The following is a 23,480-nucleotide window of genomic DNA, read 5'->3' on the forward strand; positions in this document are numbered from 1 at the left end:
AGATTCTTAGCCTGAGGGTTGTATCTTATAATGCTTTTGATATTTTAACAGAACAGTTTCATCAAACGCACTTCCAATTCTTCCCAACTGTATAATGAAACTAAGCCTGGGTGGAGTTTGCGGAATTTTGCTACGCGGAACTCTGTGAAGTGCAAACAAAACTCTGCGGAGCCACGCGGAGCTCTGCAAGCAGCGAAGTGCATGAGATAAATGCCACTCGCTGTGATTTTTAGTGGCAGGTGCTTGTCCGCACTGTGCAATCATCGCAAACGGCACCATGCACAGCGAAAGCGGGTGCTGCTTCCTTCCTGCCTCTCGAGTAGATTTTTACTCAAGTGGCAGCTTTCTCAAAGCAAACAGACTGTTTCTCAATGCGAGCGGTCGCGAGCATACACGACCACTCCTAATGAGAAATCTGACTGCCCGGGTTGAGAAATCTCACGGGGAGGTTTATTTTCCACATTCGTGCTTGCCAACTTGGTCATTATGAACGAGGAAAAATCTCACTGGGAAAAAAACTTTCGTAACTCCGCGTAGCGCTGAAAACTCTGCAAGCTTCGCGAGCGGAGCCGAGTTCACCGAACAGACTTGTATGAAACCTCCTGCTTCACCGGTGAATGAAATTGAGCACTAATATTTAGTAGCTCTTTACACTGACTGTTGCTTGCCAACACTGGCAGCATGTCATGACCTTTTTTTGTACACCGATCTTTGACAATTAAAATCTATAAGGCATTCTATGCAATAATACTTTAGGGAATAAATTAAAAGGATACCGAGCAAACACTCTGCAACCCCAAACATATGCACCTGTGAGGTTATAATTCCACCCACGCAAACCTAAATAGGAACAGATCTGTTATTCAAGGTAACATGAAAAGATGATGAGAATACACTTTCCCAGCCAAATATAGAGATCTCCATTCAGATGTGATGTGGTTGAAATTCAACAGATATTTCGATAATAAGGGGTAAAATGTTACAAGAGTTTATACAAACATGAGGGTTGGGGAGAAGAGAATCAGTGGCAGGGAGACGGTGGGGTGTATGGATGTGCCAGCTGTACCAGCTTGAGATGGTAAACTGGGCTTACACGCCTTACATAGCTAAAATGTTCCCGAAATGGAAACTTTAGGGAAACCAGCTGAAATACGAGTCACCTTCATAAGGACAAAAGTGGCGAAATTTACATGTGCAAATGATTTGGATATGGCAAAGCAGAAGTGACTTATTCGTGCATTTTAATCCTTGACTCAAGTCTTTGATATTAGAAACTCCCACAAGAAGCAAAGGCATAACTTTTCCACATATACATGGAAGCCTTCACAAGCCAATGAGTGCTGCTGTTTTTAATTTGTGCAAAATATGAAGCCAAATATATATATGCACATACATTTGTATTTAAAAGAGACTCAGTTAATTGATAAAACTAACATCAGTACTTTAGAAATGGAGCTTCATATGCATTTATCAAAGACTGGAAGTGGTTGGAACATGCAACATGGGGCATAGCGTGGCACGTGACTGAAGCAGGAAGAAAGCAGGGTGGCAGTAGAGGGGAGATACCTTTAGGTAAGCCCTGCTGGTCTTCTCTCGCTTTTGGAGCTTAAGAGAAAAGAAAGTAAAAGGTTAGTAAATCCACTTAGTCACGAAATAGAGGAATCCTTGAGAGGCGTGACATTAAATATGTGGCATGTGTGTTATCGTCCTTGATGTAGGGTGTATCTGTCCAAATTAGAACTCAATAAGCCATTACATATTTCTTTGTACTTCAACATTTGATCCTTAATCTTGGATTTAGTAAAGGAGTCTTTATGATTAATCTGTCTATTCTGTGATTTGGATTTCAGAAAGCAATGGATCATGAAGTCCAGTAAATAATCAGAATTTTATAAATTAAAGTAAAGCATCCACTACAAAATGTGGTGTTTAATCAGGATAGATAAATGCTTAATGACTCCTCATCATAAGAGAACATTTGATTTTCCATAGGCAGAACATTAAAAATATAACCCAAAACTATGCTTTAATTACAGAACAATAATAGATAATGCCTCTTTCAGAGCATAGATTGAGAATTGCAATGATGAACAATCATGTTTATTACTACAATGATAAATCGTTTTTAAAAACTCATGAATTTTCAGCACCATGACATACACGCTGACCTACAATGCTTCGATATTTATTCACAGCATTGCTAAAGCAAAGGAAATGGCATGAAAGAAATACATTCCATAAATGAATAAACATGCACATTCATTGTACCATAATACCTTGGCAAACCCCCAGCAAGAAGCAGAAAGGGGGCGACAAGAGGTCAACCACTGTCTATTGTAGGCAGTACCTGGGGAGCATGGGATGAAAAGGTAGGAGAGGAGAGAGATAATGTTGGAATGTGACTGTAATAAAAAGTTATTCATTTCTGTCAGAAAGCATGTGGGTGAGGGAGGCTGGTCTACGGGGGTTAATGGCGGTGTGTTTTTCAAAATGTTTCACACTTAGCCCCAGTGTTCAACGCTTTGTCCTTGTTCATCCACTGTACCCTTCAGCTAGGCATACATGCCTCCTGTCCAAGCTTGAATTCACTGGAATTCAACCATATTTTTGATTTGCCACACATGGAAAAGAATCTGATCCAATCCAATGAACACAGGCAATTCAATGTTTGGCACAGGGGTTATTTATAGAATACAGAATGGGAACAGCAGGTGCTAACTGCCTACATTTTCGAATGGGACAGATCTTAACTGGTGGGAACTCGAAGGGTAAAAAATAAATTTAAGGATAAAGGACTTCTCAAAAGGGGTTAAAAGCATGTACGCATGAGGACTGGTAGGGGACAAAAACAAAAACGATCCAATGTGCTAAGCAAGAGATATGTACCGACAAATTATTTGACGTAATAAAATTAGACAAAGCAATGGATAAGACACTAACGAGTATCTTTAGCACTTGGTCAAGGACTATGTGTTGTTTTTTTTTTTTTTTGAATTACTTAAGACTCCTTTTGCGAACGAATTTCGGGTGGGAGGATGAACAAGACACCACTGATTCTTTATGCGGCTTGTGCTGCTTGCAATAGCATGCCTACCTTTCTTCCGACCATTTGCGGACATATGCCAAACTTCTCTTTTGCACCACTTCTTAAGAGCAAAGAGGACTATTACAATAGTGACATGCATAGTCCTGAAGAGCAGTTAGGATGGTTCAAGGGGGTTTCTAAGGCAGACTTTTGAAACCAAGTTGTCCTGCGATATGCCAGGCTATTATTAGGTTCCTATCCAAATTGATGACTGTGCAGTATAATCTACCAGGTGTAGGTATGGACATCGGATTTGCATGTATAAGGATCATCTGTGGTCCTTTTTAATTGCAGAATTGTGATGTAGTCTGAAATGTAGGTGCATGATAATGGTGTAGGAGAGGGGAGACAAGTAGATCTTATAGACTGTTTCCGTACCTCTTATGTCAGAAACATGACCAATGTTTGCTTCTTTCCGGAAGACTATGTAAATGTAAATTGATACTTGTATAGCGCACTACTCACCCGCAAGGGTCTCAAGGCGCTTGTACGAATACCGCTGTGGAACCCATCCTGGCTTTCCCTGTGAGGCGTCCACTCCTGGGCACCCCCAAGGTGGAGGCCAGGCATCCTTAGCGTTGTGGGGGCCGTTGTGGAGATTAAGCAAGCCATTGCCCAGAGTTGCAGAGTGGGACTCCATGATTGGAATGGCACAGAGGCGAGAATTATCAGGTCCGTGTAATTTTTGAGCCCAAGACCCGCCGAGGCGGGGAATTGAACCCAGGTCCCGGGCTAGACCTCTGCATCAGAGTCTGCCGCTCTAATCATTGAGCCACACTTCTCCACGCTCCACTATGCATCGCTTTGCTGCTTATATGGTGTACAATTGTTTACAAAAGCCTCCGGCATCTCCAGTGGGGCATAATCATTACAAGGTCTTGCATATCACTAGCCACTTTCTTAGCAGGCTTAAACAGGAGGCAGAATTACAGGTTAAATTGGAAAGCTGATTGGGCCAGCTCTGGTAGCCAATGTTGATACATGCTCAATAGAACACAAACTGTGGTAAAGGGATGGCACATTTTAGTTTACTTATCTTAGCATTTCAAATATCATAAAAGTATTCGCTACAACCAGGCACATATAAAGAGGTTAAACGATACACTGCCTTTTACGCTTCCCAGCTATGCTCTTTCAAGCAACACAGCGCACTTGCAGAAAAGATTTAGCTGCAGGGAGGACATTCCTTTATAGTCCATTTTGTAATAGCACAATGCTGCTTAATACTAGTTAGATCTATAGCACCAGCGACATTAAATAATAATGTTTTAAAGTACTTAGCAGTAGGAATGGCCCCTGTAGGCCTCAGTCCCTCTCAGTAAGACGGACATAAGAAGGACATGAGAGCTGGGGCAAGTACATCGAAGCCAGACCTTAGGGAATTTTGAAACCAAGGTTTAGAAAAATCAAAATATGCTATATTTACCCACAAGACAGGTGGAATTCTTTACAGGGTGTAATAAGGAATCACAGGGATTCGTCAAGATGAAATGCACTCATAGAAAATTCACAGTAAACAGTTTCCCTTAAAATGTCTTAATTGTGAAATCAATCTCGATCAGCACATTTACTCCACCATATTTTTTTCCATGCTCAAAATATGAAGCCATTGGACTCTCAAACACCTAAATAGATTTACAAATGAGTTAGTGATTGCATGCAGATAAGCAACAACGAGTGCTAGGTTTGCTTTGTACTGCCCAACTTGGGTTTGGTTTGTGTTCATGAGTTAGAGCAAAACAACAACAAAAAATTTGAGGTCAAATACGGTAGATCAGAGTTCAATATTTAGGTGCTAACAGCAGGGCTACTTGGTAGGAGAGAGGAAGGGCTTAACTCCATCGGTTGGAATCATCTTGGATTATAACCAGAATACAAAGTAGTTTCCCAAGGCTATCTCTATAGCTGTACCTCCGGATATTGGTGAATTGTCAAAGGTGTGGTTTTAGAAGTTTATGACTTTTCAGTTTTCAAAAGGCATCTTAACATAATTTAATTGACGGCTAAACATCCAAAATAAAGTTCAGGGACATGATACATGTTTGCTTGGTATCATTCTAGCATGTGTCCTACTTGAGCTATGTACTACAGCTCTATATCGGGATTTAATTTTGATGTTCTATATCAAATTACTTAAACTCACAGAAAGAGTAGAATGGTTTAATTAACTTCAGTGTTCTATAATGTGAGAAGCACAGACTTTCAGCCAAGAGAATCAAACCGTTTTGGTCAACGCAGATAGTAGCTACATGCTAACCTTGACATTCAGATAAGACTAGAGGGACAGTCGTATCTTTACATGAGAGACTGATAACGGAATACTCAGTTATGAGCGTCACGGATAGGGTGTGTTTAGGTTCAGAATTTTGGTTAAGTTCACAGACCTTGCATTCAGCATTCCAGTGTTAACCATTGTTTATTTAGGAACTCCGATCTCAGCAAATGAGAGATTCTCAACTGTTCCCTTTTCACCTTGTTCTCTAACAGTGGGTATTTTGCTCACGTTTTCAAGACCTGTGTGATTTCTTTGGGCCCTAAATTTCTGCTCAATGTTTGAGCCTTTTGACCTTTGCTCGATTTACAGTGCCTTAGCTGACCAGAGACATGCAATTAGGATCCAATAATGGGTCTGTTTTTAATGTATACTGGATCATTATTTCAGAGTGTTTTGCAGTTGCTGCAGAACACTAGGAAATTTACTCTGGCTTCCACAATTAGCAATGTATTGCACATTTAATATATTTGCACATCCTACGTTTCAATACCAGTCTGTCTGCCTGGTTCAGTGTTAGTTGTTCATGCCAATCAGCTACTTTAGAAGTACTGTTTAGGCACACAGCAGTGATCAAGTCATATGATAGCCGGTGCTTTTGCCTTCTCCATGTGACAGTCAACTTGAAGGAGTGGTATATTTTTTGCAATGACATTTAGACATTTTTATCTTAGAGAATGTTTGCTACGGGGGATATAGAAAGTACGCTGCTGGAATTGTTCCCAGTTTTCCATTGGCTTTGCTTATTTGCCGAATCTATTCAATACGGAGGCAGACATAGAAAAATATTCTGCTGGCCAGAAAATGCCAGTAAAGCTCTCAACCAGGACGGGCCATTCGGGCCACTCCATGGCTCCCCCTAAGTTTCACTGAGGGCAACTACTCTTGCAGTACGAAGCTTAACTCTGCAACACATGTGTACCTCCTGCGGCTCATTTGTCACCTCATGTGACACCCTTAGTGTTCTCTACCACTCTTGTATTTTGCCTGCCTGAGATCAAGTCCTTAAAATGTTGCTTTTCGTACAAGCAAGAACTGTACAAGTGGCCCTTCAGGTGTGCTTTGGAGGGTTAGGAGCCTTGGTTGACATCACTCTGTGGTCCATGGAGCGCCGCCATGTTTCTTCTGAAGCCTGGGTACTTGGGGTTAGTTCTTTAGCTGCCTCCATTACTGCCCAAATGTCTGAGACTGCAGATAGGTGAGCTGATGTCAAGACTTTCTCACACACAATAAGAGGCAGACAAATATTACCATTACACAAGGAATTTACATGGTTGTACACAATGAAATAAATTAACTATCTCAGCAAGACGAGATTAAAGACTTTTTTAAAGAAAGAACTACAGCTACCTTGTTGTAACTCCTCCCAACAGAATCTCTCTCAATTGGCTTTAGTTCTTGCAGCTGTGCATCTAGAATGTCCACCAGTTGTTCCATTAATCTCACAGAAGAACTTACATCGCCTGCAAACACGGGGCCTTTGGTGTGCTTAGCCAGTTCGTTGGCAAGGCTAGCAGCATTTTCCCCACTTCTGATCTAAAAATGAAAAAATAATCCAAGTTTCATTACTTGCAGTGTTGAGGCTATCAAGGCGCATGCATGCATGTCAAGTCCTCTGTCGAGCCAAAGACCTGATACACTCAGTGGATAGAATCAGTCTTATGCTGCTTCACAGAAGCAATCCTTAAATCAAAAAAATAAACACAATTACGCTCTTTGAAACAACCTTTAATATTACAACTTGACTAGTGTGTTAGTTTGCGTTGACAAAAGGGATTTAGAACTTTTCCATTCTCAATTTCCTTAAATAGAAATGTTCTGAAATTTTGATAAATGCAATGCTCTTTGAACAGTACACATGCCTGAAGCAGACATTGACATGCGGATTTACTGTAATTGGCATTCACTTCAGCTAGTGTTGATACCAAGGGTTGCAGTAACATTTATAAAGTGGCTTAATATAGTTTATTTTCTCAATTGATTATGTGCCATTTTGTTCATGCCCCCAACGTTGGCATTAATTATCCAGATCAAAGAATGAGGTATTGTGGTAGGATTGAACAGAAAACTATTGCTAACAAATTCTCACACTGTGTGTTTGTGTAATTAAAACAGTGCCTGAAAAAAAAACACAGCGCTCAATTTTAGATACATGTAAATGCTTACTGCCCTCCCGTTTGCAACGAGGATGTGATATAACTCCAGAGTAACAGAGTACCAAGTAGTGTTACATTTATACGAAATATGATTGAAAGCATGTACAGCTAAGACTACCTAACAAGTTTCACGCATTCAGCATAACTACCTTGCAAAGTAATATTCATAGGAGCGCGCCCCAGTCACATGATCTGATAACAGATGGGCACATACAAAAATCAGCTCACTTATTTCCTGATGGCAGAACTCTGACATCAAAAGCTGACCACACATTTTTTAATCTGAAAATGACAGATATGGTGATATTCTTGCTTTCAATGCAACCTCAAAAAGGCTCTCCTCACTTGCAGGCGTCTAGACAAAGTTTACTTTTACAAAAAAAGCGTCCAGTTAACTCTGACACGATCAGTAACAGGTACAACAATGCAAAGCACTGCAAAAATTAGATCAATAAATAAAAATGCAGTAAGCCAAACTCAGTCCTCCTTTTAGACAAACTCGGAATACGACGTTACATGACTGGATGCACATAGGATGGATGACACTCACTACGAAACAACTCGTTAAAGTGAACTGAGCAGAGCTTAACAGCTGTGCACATATTCTTTTAACGCACACGAAAAAGCAACATTTCATACAATCTTAATAGGTACTTCATAAAGTCATTAATTTCCAACTAACCTTCTGGGCCAGCTGATTTACCCAGTGTGAGGTGCAATTACTAAGATCAGGGCCTCTAGAATTCCATGTTCCAGTGGAAATCATGCAGAGATAAGACGCGGTGCCTGAAATAAACGTGGGAACCAAAAGTTAAATTAGGCTCGTCAGCGACGCTAGAAACTATAAATATTTTCATTTACATGTGCATGTTTTAATTGCACTACACAGTTGGGAAACAAAACGTTAAAAAAAAATACAACAACCAAGTGCCCATGCTCAATGCTTATGTTTTCTGAAGCTTACAGCCACCCCTCTTCCCTCCAAAGTTAAGGAACACAGGCACCATGAACTGAACGGAAGGTAATTTGTACAGTATTATATACACACTTACACATGCATATCTATTTACACACATATCTCTACTTCCACATGTTCAGGGAGCGCTGCCAGCAGTGGTGCGCGACCGGGTGAGGAACCCGTCTGTAATCAGCAAAACTACTCTCTCCACCACCACAAGGGAGTTTTACTACTGGAGTAGACTTTCTACTGCTTTCTCTTGCGGGAGCTGTCAAAACCTCCGCCAAGCGACAGCATACTATGTCCCGAAGGTGGGCACCTCAGGACATAGGGAGCCCTGGAGAGTGGCTGTACCAGGGCCATAAACAGCTCCCCGAGAGGGGCCATGTGGGCCCCCTCCTTCGTTTTTGCAGGGCCTGAAAATTATTCACTCATAAAAAACATTTTTCTTATTCCCAGAAATTCATTGTTAATTTAATTTGGATATACGGAATGGAAAAATGTAATTGGTGTACGGCTAATGTTAAATTTAAAGCACTGGTAGTATACTTCATACTATACACACACAATGAATTGAGATGCAACATAGCCGTAACTATCTAAGATTAACAAAAAAAAAAAAAAAAGAAATCCTGCAATTACCCCAATGACGGCTCTCTATTTAGGATTAGGATTATAAGGTGCATGGCTGCCCAAGGGCTTCCCCGCGCGGATAGAGATTACTAAAAGGGGCAATCATCCTGATATGAGGTTACTGGGGGAATAACCATGTCCAGAGGTTTTTCCTGAATGAGAGTTCCTCTTACAGCAACCTCATTCCAAGGGGTAGGTCATTCCAGAGCTTTGGCATCAGATGTGCAAATGGTCTGCTGCCCCATCTCGCTGGGCCCAATGGGAATCCTGATTTAGTTTCACTCATGAGGATGTGTATAGCATCTTTGTGCAGCAGAGGAAAACATTGTAAAACTGAAGAAGCCAGAGTCTCCCTGATATCCTCTTTGCAGCTAGGGTCTAGCTCTGTATTGCCCTGAAACAAATTGGGGAAGAAGGCCACTATCTCGTTGCATCTTTCCTTGGTGGGTTGCAGAAGGGTGTTACCCTGGTTGGCTGTGGTCAGTGCTTAGACAACCGTGAAAAATTCCTTGGCGGAATTTGAGGCCGGATTAATCTTTCCTCATAGAATTTGGCCTGGGATTTCTTGAATTCATTATGGTAGAGCCTAAAGGTTGTTTTATTTTCTGTTTTTAAAGATGGTTCATAATACTACCTGTATTTCCTCTCTAGTTTCTTACAGTCTTACAGGGAAAACCAAGGGGCTCTTTTATTATTTGTTTTAGGTTTTGTTCCCATTTTTGGGATGCACTCATCTAGGGATGGTCAATCCAGTTCTGTGAACTGCAAGTACAGCTCATCTCAATTGCCCTTTAGATTTAGAATCTAGTCCTCCAGGGATTTGATCCATTCTTCAGGGAAAAGTTTTGACCAAAACCTTGTTGGATTAGACAAGACCTCAGAATAAGTCTGTCGACATGGTTTAGGTAATGTAAAAGGAATATAGTAATGATCAGACCATGGTACGGAAACTTGACTCTTCAGATCGCTGGAAAATCATTGGGTCAAGTATGTGCCCTTTCTCATGTGTAGGTACAATTACGTGTTGAGTTAACTGCACTACTTTCAGATCCTGCAACAGTCTGTTATTAGAGGGGGTATTAAGTGCATTAAAGTGTATATTAAGATCTCCCAGGATACTGATTTGAGATTTCCTCATAGATAGACTAGCTAAAGTGTCTGGTAAGGCCTCCACAAATTTCATGCTTTAACCTGGCAGCCTGTAAATTAGAACTCCTAGAAAGGTGCATGTATGACAGAGTGTATTGACAAATTGAAAACCTTCACACTGTGGTAGTTGGGAAGGAGTGGTGACACAGCTAAACTCCTCTTTTAGTACGATAGCAATACCGCCCCCAATTTTTCCTGTACGATCAGGTCTGTGTATTTGGAATCCTGCATGAAGGGCCATTAGTATTTCAGGGATGGAACTATCATAAAGCCACGTTTCCTTAATAAACAGAACATCCAAATGTTCTTCTAAAAATATCATAATCTGGGTTGCATGCCTTGGAAGGAAATGACTATTAATCAAACCCATCTTCCATAATTCCTTTCGCAATTGTGCAGATTTTCTAGTTTTGTCCTGACTGACATGATCCTTTAATTCATAGCCACACTGTGCACATACCTCTTTGTTTTTGTTTATGTTATCAACCCTGCACGAGGGGCACACTGTGACTCAGGGTGAAGTCAGAGTGATCGTAGCTGTTCCATTGTATATTTGAATCGGTCAGGCCAGTTTTAGGCAGGGTTCGTGGCCCCTGGTCGGGCAGGAATGGGCGCACACTGGCTTGTCTTGGGCTTCAAAAAAGGCTAAAAATACAATTCCCCCAACATAGGCAGGATTCCCAACTTAAAATCAGTCGTTTTACAAATGTTAAAAATTCATTACATTTCGGGAATCAACAGTTTAAATCACAGTCAATGTTGCAGTGTCAAACATAGTTTTCCCAGAGCAGCGCTCTCACCTGAACCAACCTAGGGCCAACCCACCCGACTGCAAGAATGTAGCTTAGAAAAACATAATGAAAGCAAAGAATGTAATAAACCCAACACAAGCAATGCAATCAGAATTAAAACGGTCCATGCATGATCACTATGTACCATTATTAGACGCTGTGTCCTGCTTCAACTTCTGAGGCCATAACAAAATACAAATAGGTCCTCTACAGAGAGATATGTGACATGAATTAGACGGTCAAACAATGTGTTGCCAATCACACATCTACTCAATGAATGTGTAAGCCACACCCCTACCAAAAACATGGTAGATTTCACATTCTTCAAAAACATCCAGTTATTACTGATGAATAAAGGCAGTTCGAGAGACAGAGCCCATATAAGAGATTGATGTTTACCATTTGAGACAGGTGATAGAAATATTTAAATAAGGAAAGGTAGTAATTACCACGAGTGCCTCTGGGGCACGGACGTTCAGCAATGATTCCTCTCTGTGTCTGAGGCCAGCTGATTCCCCTCTCCTCCTTGGCATCGCAAAACCTCTCGGGCAAAGGATAAAAGCTGGTCACTATGGGCATTTTTGTTGTAGAGACTACGGGTGGAGGCTTTGGTCCCTTGCTTCCTACTTTAATTCCTCCAGCTAGCGTTGTACTTATCGTAGTGGCCTGTGTGGTTGTGCTGGTGGTTGTTACTGTGGTTTTCAGTATTTCTACTGAGGAAGTGGTTGAGACAGCAGTGGTAGGTTCTGTGGATAGGAAAAACAAATTTAGTAAGTCGAAAAACAAGTGGAATTTAAGTATCATTTCTATTATGCATTTAAAAAGACAGGATTAGGTCCATCAAATGTTATCCAGTTGCTTTGAGATTCTGCTTGATCACTTTTGAAACCAAAGAATCTATGTAGGAGCAAATTATTAACTTAAAGGACCTTCATCATATAAAAAGTTATTGTAATCTCGTTGCACCATTAGCAAACAAGGCAGATAATGCATCTGGCAACTTGAGAGGAGCACTGCCCTCTATGTATTCTTGGTAAGAGGTGTGGTGCAGCGGCAAGGGCGGCAGACTCCGGAACACAGGGGCTCGCGGTTTGATCCCCGGTGCTGGCAGCAGGTTAGCCCAGCAACTTGTGAATCTGGTTAGTAGCTCGCGTTATCTCCCCAATAAACCCCAGAGCCTGGACACCTCCCCTGAGGTGGCTGTGCGCTTTACAAATGCTGCCATTATTATTATTAAATCATGTGTGACAGTTTTTAACACAGACATGAGTGAACATTTTGCACACATCTAGAATTTGTGGGCTTAAACATTGATTCTATCAGCATGGAATGTGCTCACAAGAAAAAAAAACCACATAGAAATGCAAACATCACATTCTCTAGCACAAACAAAACACCTGGCATCTCTCAATCGGGCCCTCCCTACACCACCAAATAAGAGATCGCCATTGAGCTAGGCTTTCCCATGATAGATACAAATGCCTGCTCCTTTTGAACTTGTATTCTACTTTATTGTATTGAGAGTGAAGTAGAAAATTGACTAAAACCAAGTGTGACAAATTGAACTATTCACGTTTTTGTAATTACAATCTATAGTGGAGACCACAACTAGCATGCCGCGTTATTCAAGAACCTTTTAACAATCCCTTCCTCTACTTAGGATATTAGGAGGGAAAGTAGTTTTCTAACATTTGAGCGCATAGAACCAACTTCTGTTTATTTGTTATAACACGTTTTCTTAACTCGTTCCGTGCTCATGACGGAACCACGCCGTCATGAGCCACGGTTGCCGTGTGCTCATGACGGAGTGGTTCCGTCATGCTGCGGCCGTTGGCGGCCGCGCCGCCCACGCGGCGCTAATTCCCCGCCTGTGCGGGCGATTAGCGCTGTGGGCGGAGTCATGACGGAACCACTCCGTCATGAGCACAGCCCAACCATGGCTCATAACGGAGTGGCTCCGTCATGAGCACCACGCCACCGCGCTGCCCCCCCCCGCACCCCCCCAGCGCTGCGGCGGAAATTCCGCCGCAGCGAAGGGGTTAATAGCTTCTCGGCACACAAACATTAAATAAAATGTAGACGTTAAAATGAAGTGAGAATGTTTTAATGAGCAAAAAAGCTTCGAGTCTTCTTCTGAATTTGAGCTAGTCTTCAATGGTGAATTGCCAGCTTGAGTGTACTTTATTACTGTGCTGAAAAAGTGGTCAGATTTTGCTCTAAAAGTGAGCCCGTTTGAGCTATGAAACAATCTTCGGACACTTGGATGGGAACTGCTGGGTTTAGGATGGTGTGTAATTAGTTTTTTCCAATGGTTCAAATGCCACTGGAAGCATGATATGCACGCACAATACCTTAAAGTCTACCATCGGCCTTCTCACTAGTAACCAGTGTCAACCAACTGTGGATGGCCAAGCATAATCAAATTTCTTTGATTTTATTAACGGCACGGGTCACCGCATTTTGTATTCTTGAAATTTTTTTAATATTCTCTCTCGAGTCATTATAAAGTAATTAAGTTAAAAGATTAGCTGTGAAGACACAAACCTATTCACCACAGAAAAATAAAAGGAAAGAATGTGTGAAAAAAATACCTACATTATTCTTATTCTAACCTCTTTGTTGAGGTCTTTATTTGAGGTCTTAACGGAGGATATTAATCCATAAAGACCATTCATTATAGTCCATGCTTGCCTTATGTGTTTTGGCCAAGGACCTATGGAGTCAATAAAAGAATTTGAGAACCTGAAATCGTCTTGATGTTATTTCAATAAGATGGTCACCCTTTTAGTTGTGTTAAGTATAGGATTTTTTTTCAATTGGAATTGAATCTTTATTTATATAAACATCAGAAACATTGAGAACAGGAAAAGATATGAAAACTGATACAGAATTGCCACATTCCTTCCCTTCTAGTCTTTGCAGACGTCCTCCAGTTTGGTCATGGTGGCCACTAATCTACATACTAACATGGCAAACTAAACACGAAAAACAACCTTCCTCCAAAATGCCTACCTAGCTACACAATAACTCAAAACGTTGCCCTTCCCCTTGGCATGGTGTAAAAATTAATACATCAAGCACTGATGGTGAGGCTAAAAACTAGATCCATCTAGATGTTAGGGTGCCACCAAATATAACCAACGATCATAGATCTTAACTCCCCTAAATTATGGTCCGTTTCAACTTTCTAAAATGTTGGTTAAGGAATTACTCTAGCACAACACCTTCGAAGATCTAGCCAAACACATACACTTTTGTCATCTACTGGCTTTCTGCACATATCACCAGTACTCAATGCCTTACAAATAGAAAAGGTTTTAAAGGGGGGAGGGGGGGGCAAGAGAAAAAAGAGTTCTCCTACCCAGGAGGACAGAGAAAGGGCCCCCAAATTTTCAACCACCAATCTCCAGTCTTTCTTTGTAGGCATCAACACACAGGCTAATATTCAGAACGAGATGGTGCACTGGGGACATGAATTCTGACAAAGAGAAGCATTTACACATCTGAGGTTTCTAGCTAATCTGAGGCTCACTAGGGAGAGGGTAATGTAAAAAAAAAATCCTAAAACATGGGTGAAGCCTCAGATAGTAGGAGAAAGAATCTCCAGCCAGGGGCAGTTCTGGATTACTCTCTGATGTGTGATGGGGTGGTAGGAGATGCATAAAAGTAGTGACTGTGTAGCTAATTTGAAGATGTGGTGACAGGTGTAGAAAGCTAGACAAATGACAGGACTAGGCCTCTACTAGGTTTGTTTGCACAGTGATTGTTTTCTTTCCTAATGTCCTAGACATAATAACATCAGAACACTTGGTCTTCTACTCATATGTCAACACCATTCACTCCAGGAAACATCCAAGGAAGAAATTTGCCCCTAGCACCAACATCAGCAGATAGTTCTGTTGAAAGCTGCGAGGATGCAGTCACTGTCCAATGAGTTAGTAAGTACCCCCCCCCTCAGCAGGTCAGTCGTTCAGTGGATGCTTCCAGGTAGAAGGGCAAGATGTAACTTGTAAAATCTGTATATCTATGAAGAACAATTAAACTTTTACTTCCTTACAAGGACTACATGTGAGATCCATGTAAACTTTGAAAAACAGATCGTTGAGTAATGACCCCTTTGGTACGGGTAAAAATAAATTCTTTGAACATAATTCATAAAGACACCTACCAAGATGCTTGGCTGAACAAGTTACTCAACTTCAGTAATGCTCTTTCTGGTGGTTACTCACGTTTTGAATTTCCTCAGGTGCCAGACTGGAAACAAACATTTTAGCAACTGCTCTGGTGTAATTATAGGTGGTGCCTTCAGACTAGGTGTTGGCTTTATATCGCCTCTGAAAGTGACGGTGTGAAGCAGCACATTGATGTCACTTCTAAGCCAGACACCAGTTTACAATATAGAATTAAGAGCCTGTTAGTCAGGGAGATTCAGTTACATATTGAGAAACGCAATTGTGAGCAGAACCTAAATTGGAACATTTATAATACTTAGAAGTCCGCTATGCCGAAAGGAGGGCTGGTCGGTGTAGAATCTTTAGGAAAAGAGTATCTACTATAAAGAGTTTTACCAAAGGTAAGTAAATTGTTCTGCTGATTGATACATCTACCCGCAAACTGTGCCTTTCGAATATATACCAAAGCAGCATTTCCCTACAGCTTTAGGGTCGGAGAAGTATTGTTCACACCCGGACATATTGAAGGAGCAAGAGGCAAAAATGGCCCTTCCTGTGGGCCAGACTGTCAAAGCAGTAATGCATGGTGAAGGTGTGGACAGAAGCCCATTTAGCCACCTGGTATCATCATCGGGACTCCCCTAGCCAAGGCAATAGTGGCAGACTGAACTCTCTTAGAAGAGAAGGACAAAGCGGTCCCTTTCTGGCCGAGGTGTGTCACATTTTTAAGCAGAGAATAAACCATCTACATAAGGTCTGTTGTGGACTGCCTTTTCCCACCTGGCACCCAAGAACTCAACAGAATAGTGGAGATCCATTCAGTGCTCTTTAATCTGACTGACATAAAAGCTAAACCTCTCTTGGAGTTCACCCAGTGAAGCTTCTCTCCAGAGGGATGGGGCAGACAAAAGAAATCAGGGTATTGAACTGTCCCACATGCAGCAATGATGACAGAGTCTGAAGCCCCAGCTGGCATGGAAAAAAAAGTGGCATTGATGGCTGCACTGACAGCACCTGCAGCTTACCTGCAGGTCATGCCAAAGTAACCACAATACGAAAGACAGGTTAAGGATCAATAGGTTCAAGGAACAGTGGTGCATACATCAAAAATGTAAGTAGCACATCCACAACTTACAGGTTACACAGCCAGGCAGCAAAACTTCAGAAAGCACATTAGCCTCCTTTTTCATTGAAGGCAACTGCAGTTTTAACACCCCTTCTACTCTGTGTGTCCCCAAGCAAAGGAGGCGTTTTCCTTAGTAGGGGGTCTTAAAGGGGAGTCCAATCCAGTTTCTTATGAGGCATAAAGCACACTAGGATTTTGCAGGCCTACATATAGTCAATCAGTAAAGTGAAGGGGCGACCAATTGTCTCCCTCCTCCTTTCCATCATGTAGAACATCTTCAGGAACTTTCTGAATAAGGTTCAAGAATGAGTAAGCAGTGTTCTCTGCTCTAGACATATTAAGATTGACATTTGACGGCAATGTGGACGGATGCATCCCATGACCATTTACAACAGAATTTAACACAGATAATGACCAACTACTTTTTCTGTTGTTTTTCTGAACTCGGCACACATGGTGCTGCATTGCACCGTGTAAGATCATTTTTATAAGACCATGGTTATTCAGGTGCCTCCCAATCATTAAATTACTCAAAAGCAGAGTTCCATGAGGGTTATAATTACTCACATATTAAATTCTATCGCCACCCTCTTACCAATATACATTTTAATGGAACAAAAGCTTTAAAAAATGCTGTGATAACCACATCTTTCTTCCATCTACTCCTGCATCTTTGGATAGGAAGAATGTGGGATAACTTTCTCAAGATGATCCACTGCAAATAGACTAGCCAAGGCTTCACTACTCATGCTATAAAGGACAGGCATTTGTTATCCTTTTCCCTTACATACATACCCCCCTGCAGAGCACTTATTTTACTAGTACATAATATCCTATTCCCGAGACCCCCCTCTCCTTCTTTCCTTTCCTAGAGGTCCAACCTCCAGACAACATTCCGGACCCCACTGAGAAATGTTGGCCTGTAGAAACAAGGGTGCCAGACAGGAAAAATTAGAACTACATATATAAGGAGTGTCTGGAAAGGCATGTAATGAGAATAGCAACTGTGTAACATAATGCCAGAAATGCCTGCACTGGGTAGTTAGAGGCCTGATGGACAATTGCTAATTCGTTTTAATTGTCTTACCTATTAGGATAATTTTTAAAACCAGATTCAATATAGTTTGTACTTTGTTATTATATTTTATCGATTATTAGGTTTCTTATTATTTAGGATGCCATTATCTTGTACTGCACGTACAATCAATTCACTGTCATAAATTTCAAGTATTTAGAATTCCAATGTAATCAAGTTTACAGTAGGGTTAACATTATTGAAGAGTCATATATACCACCACACACCACAAAAACATGTTTCCTAGATTTACATGTTGCATTTAGGATGACACTGCCCTTCCTAAATGTACGTACTCAAAAGCGCATCAGACTATTTTGGCATCCGAGTTGTTTTTCTTTTTTTCAATAACACATTGCACTGTTACTTTCAATATTGTCTTTGGCTTAATTTAAATGATACTTTCTTTCTAAAACTATTACTTGAACGCCAATTATAAAAGAAGTGTGTGATAAATACTCACAAACCTTTAATATTTGGATGCAGAGGCATGTTATAGAAGCATACTATGATTGTGAATGCAACATGAGTGACCGCTAGCTTGTGAGTGTGATTGGAATGATGTCCCAGGATGCCTACTGTGCAATGCTCTGCCTGCCATGCAAGACACTGTTCTGCAATACGATTCATTAGTCTCACAGTCCCATGACCTATGGCTTGCACCGCCACATTTTTCACGCTTCGTTTACCCATCACTCTCAGGTAGCATAGAGAATGCAGTTGGGAACAATTCAAGAAAACCATTCAAAAATACCAGTAGAAGCGGAAATCTAACATCTTAGCACTCTTTCTAGATTCTTAAGCAGCTAAGTCAACACATGTCACCTGCTGTCGCCACCTGCTAGACACAACAGCCAACATATAGAAAGCTTTGAGCTTTTTATGTCTCACAAAGAACGTACATAAGAAAAAAGTTCTGTAATGCAAAATCAAAGTGAATGAAATATAAGACCAATCCGTTCCAAAAACAAAAGGAAAACAAAAAACAAAAACTGCATAAGAAGAGGAAGAGAACCACAATCTAGAAATCAAAAATCAGCACTTGAAAATAGTTAGAATCAAGTTGTGGCACGTTATACCAGAGATTTAAAACAAAAATATGAACATAACTTTGGGCAACCCACAGTTATATTCAAAGTAATGGACAGGTTTGATTCATGAGAAAGCAGGGAGCAGCTCTTCATAATTCAGATAGAAAAGGCAACAAAATACTTGAAATGATAACCCGTTCACATATTGTCAATAAAACTGTAAAAGAGGATTATTTATTTCTGTATAGCCTCTGAACCAGATATTTTTATGGCTAGAATATATTAAATGTATGAAAATAAAAAAAAGCCCTTTCCACATATTTCATAATTTAACTCCGGAGTTATTAAATTTGTGTGAGAAAATGCTCCTGTGTTGTAAAGATATGGCGTTCCCATAGGATGTCACTGATCCAGGCAGCAGCCTCACAATCAACCTGAAAGATCTCCATAACAAAACAAAACAAAAAAAACAAAAAAAGATTACCATGAAATCACACCTAGAGAAAAATGGCATATACCCACACACAAAATTCTGTAAAATTAACTGTGTAATTTGCCCAACTTGATTCAGGGATATGGCATTCTTGAAAAGAAAAAAAATCGGATCAGAACTGCAAGAAACTACCGACAGTCCAGGAACGGTCTTGCAGCACCTGCCTACTCCAGAAATGAACACCTACCAACTCAGGCTTCTTTTAAAGTGACAGATCCATATGCACCCAAGCCTGACAGCAGCTGCCCGTTCGCTCGATTATAAAGGGTGCAATTGCATTCTGATGTAGTAGTGTATGTGCATGTTCTTTTTGTACGTCTGCCTGCAACGCCAATGCACAACTGTTGCTTTTGACCAAACAGATTATCTTTTTATGGCTCGAGACACTTGAAAATAGGGTCTCCAGGGAGTTCATGCAGAAAAGAAATCTGCTCTTTCATAACCAAAAGTTTGGTGCTACCCACAAAAAACTAACTCTATTGTGACATCAACATTAAACGATTACCTTATAAACCTAATTCTGGCTACGCTGAGAGTTCTAAATTACCTTTCATTCCCCAGGTGCTTACAGTTAGAATTGTATAGATATAGGTTAGAAATAAAAGATAATTGTCTTTTGATAGTGAGATTGCTTCACCAGATAAGATTTGCCAGAAACATCACAGTCTTTTACAGAAGGGCCTATTAGCTGCAGCTGGATCAAGCATTAGGACGTGTGGAAACCGGCAGTACCAAGAAGGAGCAGGGAGGGGCTGATTAGAAATTTCACTCCATACATCCCAAGACACCCGCTACTAATTACGGTGTACTTAATCACTAAAAGCTGCATTAACAATGCTGCAATTAGTACTAGAACTTGGATGGCATTTCAGGTAATTCTTGTATCACTTAAGCTATTGCAGTCCCAAGAGTGCTCTTCAAGTATGAAAGTGCTTGACAGCTATCTGACATTGAAAAATAAGTCCGCATTCACATGTGAAGCTACAGACTACAATGGCTTGCCAAGAACCTGTACACACAATACCAGAGACCCATAATACTGCTCCGGGCAAACATCCGCACAAGAATATCCTCATGGAGAACAAAGCAGGAGTCGGAGAATTAAGTCGCGGGTACCGAGTTCTAGCTGCGGAATCCAGCTGCTGGTGAATATTAATAATTTCTAAGAACAATAAATATTCGATCAAGAAACAAATTTAGAAAAAACTACAATCATCCAATCAAACACAAGCCTGGCATATATATATGCTGCAACTAATGCTAGTGCCAAGTGCTACCCAAGAAAGAGAAGGTGATCCACAAAAGGTAGTGATGTCCCTCACAATGGACTAATATACCGTAGGCTCTTAAATTACTAACCTTACTCATTAAAGCAGAGTTGATTTTCATAACGCTACAGGTGTGCCTCAATGACTCAAGAATCAGAGGACAAAGAAAGCAAAAACCCAAGTCAGAAGGTTACATTTTCACTGCATTAACTATTAAGCTTGCCATGAATGAATTTCTTTGTACAGTCCGATCTGGATGGTAAAGCAACTCAATGTGCCGCTTATTCACAAGGATGAATGTACAGACGACTCAGAATGGATCACTATTTTTCTGACGGCAAGGTGGTCTGCTTCACTGGGGATAGGTAGACAAAGAACAAAATACAGCTAGGGAGCAGGGCAGTAAATTGCCCTTAATAAAGTGGACCAGCACTTGAATGGTTATCAAAACACCTTGAAGGGATCAACTGACATCAACTAATATGGTGGACAGACAAAGGTAGTAAATAGCGGTTTAAGCACCTGGCAAGTTAACCAAGCGCAAGTAGTGATGTTCCAGTACAACTTTCATGGTAAATCCCCATGAACTTTACATAAAAAGCTTCTAACAGACAGCCTTGTCATCTAAGACATGGAAAAAGAACAGTTGGCTGGGAGGACAATTTTGTGTTCTTTTTAATAGACCGAGACCAAAGGAGACACAATCATTTAAATTACGGGCATTGCGACAATACAGCTTGAAAGTAAGGGTAATCAGGAGCAAAACATTTTAGTAAACAAATATTTTAACAGTTAAGAATCACGTACTTCAACCTATTGTGTCGTGTTTTGTAGGAGTCCAATATCCTTGGGGCTTGAAATAGATTTATTAGAACTTTAGAAATCTGCAAAGCAGGGAAAGGGTAGGAGAAGCCTGATGGACATGGAGGAATGTGCATTAATCCGTCAAATTCTTCAAACAAACTAGGTAAACAGGTCAGAGAAGGACCAGTGGCAAGCACCAACACATTTATTTTAAGGCTGAAAGGATTTGTTCCATCTTAAGTTCGTAAAAACACCTTTCATCATACATACCTACTAATTTGGTATAAAGATATGCAACAGAGTTACTGTATGCCATTTTACTCCTCTGTACATAGAGCAATAAGACATGATGGGTTTGACAAACTTGAATTACAAAAAGCAGTTCAACACAAAGATCCAGCAACTGATTAGTCATACTGCATCTTTTCCATCATATGGGAAGCATAACACATCTTACTACATATGAAACAGCCCATACATCCAGACATTCTACAGATCCTTTACGCACGTTCTGCTGGAAGTTACAGGCCTGCAGATATCAATTTTGCACCTACGCTAGACAGCAGCAATTGCAATCGCTCTAGATAGTAACAATCGAGCAAGCCATATCTCCTAAAGTGAGAAATGTAATTATGAACTTAAATTGAAGGCTCTCTGTAATATCTATAGCTGTGATGTAATTGCTTCACTCTCTCTGCACTAACTGACATAAATGGCCGATTGAGGACTGTTGTGTTTACCTTTAATTTACATTTAGAGAAATCAAAAGAGAATCAAGCTCTTTTGTGTTCCTATGTTCAACTTATTTAGTACTTCACTTATGTTACTAGTAGAAAGTTTCTGGTACATGGGATTATTCACTGAGCACTTAAGTGATATTTATTTGCAAAGGAGCCCTCTCGGTTTGATCTGCTTCCCCTGCTTCAAAATATTAAAAATGAAAAAAAGAGGCATGCATTAAGCAGGTCACATTTGGAAATATGTATCCACTAATGAATTGCAGTGAAATGTTTTGTTTCTTGTCAGCAACATTTGTCTTCTGCTTTAATGGATTTACTGCACTGTTGAGATCTAAATTTCACAGCAATCCAAGAAGGATAGCCATTTTAAGAGAAACATGAAGCACAAAATTATTTTTATCAAATGCTATTCATTAAAAAATATTTGCATTAAGGAAATTCCCATAAACCCCATAATCATCATTAATCTCCACCTAGATTTATCATTGGAAGGTTACACCGATTAAGACCCGACACTGCTGTCAAATACTGCAACTGTTCAAGTGTGGAAATGACCACTCCACATATTAACACACTACGTTCTGGACTATACAGAGTAAATTGAACATTGACAGAAGGATGCACCACCTCTAGCTGAATTTTATATAGTGTATTGTACTCTGCAAGTTGACTTGTTACCAGCTTGCGTTCTCAGTTTGCTTACGACCCAATCTTTCAAGATGTACCTCACAAAAAAATAACAAATATAGTTGGATGTTATTGGAGCAACTGATGTGAGCTGGTTTATACTCTCTGAAATGCTTTCAGTTTGCATGTCGTTCCACACACACTATATCGGTTTTAGCACTTAATGGTATAGCTGTAGCTATAAATATTATTTAACAACCAAGTATGAATCTTTAAAGCTAAGGGATACCTTAATTCTATTTCCCTGCTGCTAAAGAGGCTGAACCAATAGATGAAGGCAAAGACTGGAAGTAATCTTACATTCTTTGATATTTGTTATTGTAAAGGCGAAATTAAACATTTGCCAATGCTATAGACTTTTATTGCATTTTATGCCATTTAATTTGGCATGGCCAATTTAGCACAAAATCAGGGGGAACCATTTTGCTAATTAATAGTGTTAAACAGTAAATGCCTCTTTAGTGTTGTATTTGAACATACATATTTACATTCATACAAGTATAGCACCCTTTTATTCAACTACAGACCGCTTAACATTCCAAATCTTTTAGCAACATATGTCATTGTGGATTGACAGAAGTAAAGGAAAGTACATTATTGCCTGCGGTTATACTGACTGTTAATCTACAACTACGTTTTCACAACCCATGACAATCTGCATGACCTCCTAATTTTAAATTACAGACTAGTTCTAACCCAACCGTGCACATTCGATAACTCATATTGCACAAGCATCCAAAGAAAATAAAACGTTCAAGAAGTACTAGTTTATCCACTGTGTTCAACCACGGCTATTCATACAAATTGAAGTTAGGACCATTAAACCAAAAGACCGATCAAAGAAATAAGCATTTGAGTCTGAAACATCATACAAACAGAACATAACTTTTTACATTATAAATAACAGAATTTCTCCAATTAAATCTTCAATTAGGAGTTACGTTTTTCAATATGAACTAGACTACTCCATTTTGTATCGCAAAGAAATTAACTTGAATCATTTCCGAAATTGAAAACCTAGGACAGCGCATTCTAATATA

General features: G+C 40.2%; 1 protein-coding gene across 20 annotated transcripts in view; it reads right to left on the bottom strand.

Annotated features, from left to right (window-relative positions):
• LOC146834551 (adhesion G protein-coupled receptor L2) overlaps positions 1-23,480 on the bottom strand; it is a 202,023-nt gene that overhangs the window by 54,919 nt on the left and 123,624 nt on the right. For 13 of the 20 annotated variants that reach the window (XR_014960634.1, XM_085601950.1, XM_085601958.1 and 10 more), the window contains exons 6-9: positions 11,494-11,790; positions 8,196-8,299; positions 6,708-6,893; positions 1,567-1,605 (exon numbers count right to left, since the gene is read on the bottom strand). Coding sequence is in view for 19 of the 20 variants with exons in the window: in XM_085601950.1 (XP_085458076.1) it covers positions 1,567-1,605; positions 6,708-6,893; positions 8,196-8,299; positions 11,494-11,790 (626 nt within the window). In the remaining variant the exon portion in view is untranslated. The remainder of the gene's footprint in view (positions 1-1,566; positions 1,606-6,707; positions 6,894-8,195; positions 8,300-11,493; positions 11,791-23,480) is intronic. The other 7 variants (XM_085601952.1, XM_085601948.1, XM_085601946.1 and 4 more) reach the window with 1 other exon arrangement.

The sequence above is a fragment of the Triturus cristatus genome, chromosome 4_2 (genome assembly GCF_964204655.1).
Source record: "Triturus cristatus chromosome 4_2, aTriCri1.1, whole genome shotgun sequence".
Classification (NCBI taxonomy): Eukaryota; Metazoa; Chordata; class Amphibia; order Caudata; family Salamandridae; genus Triturus; species Triturus cristatus.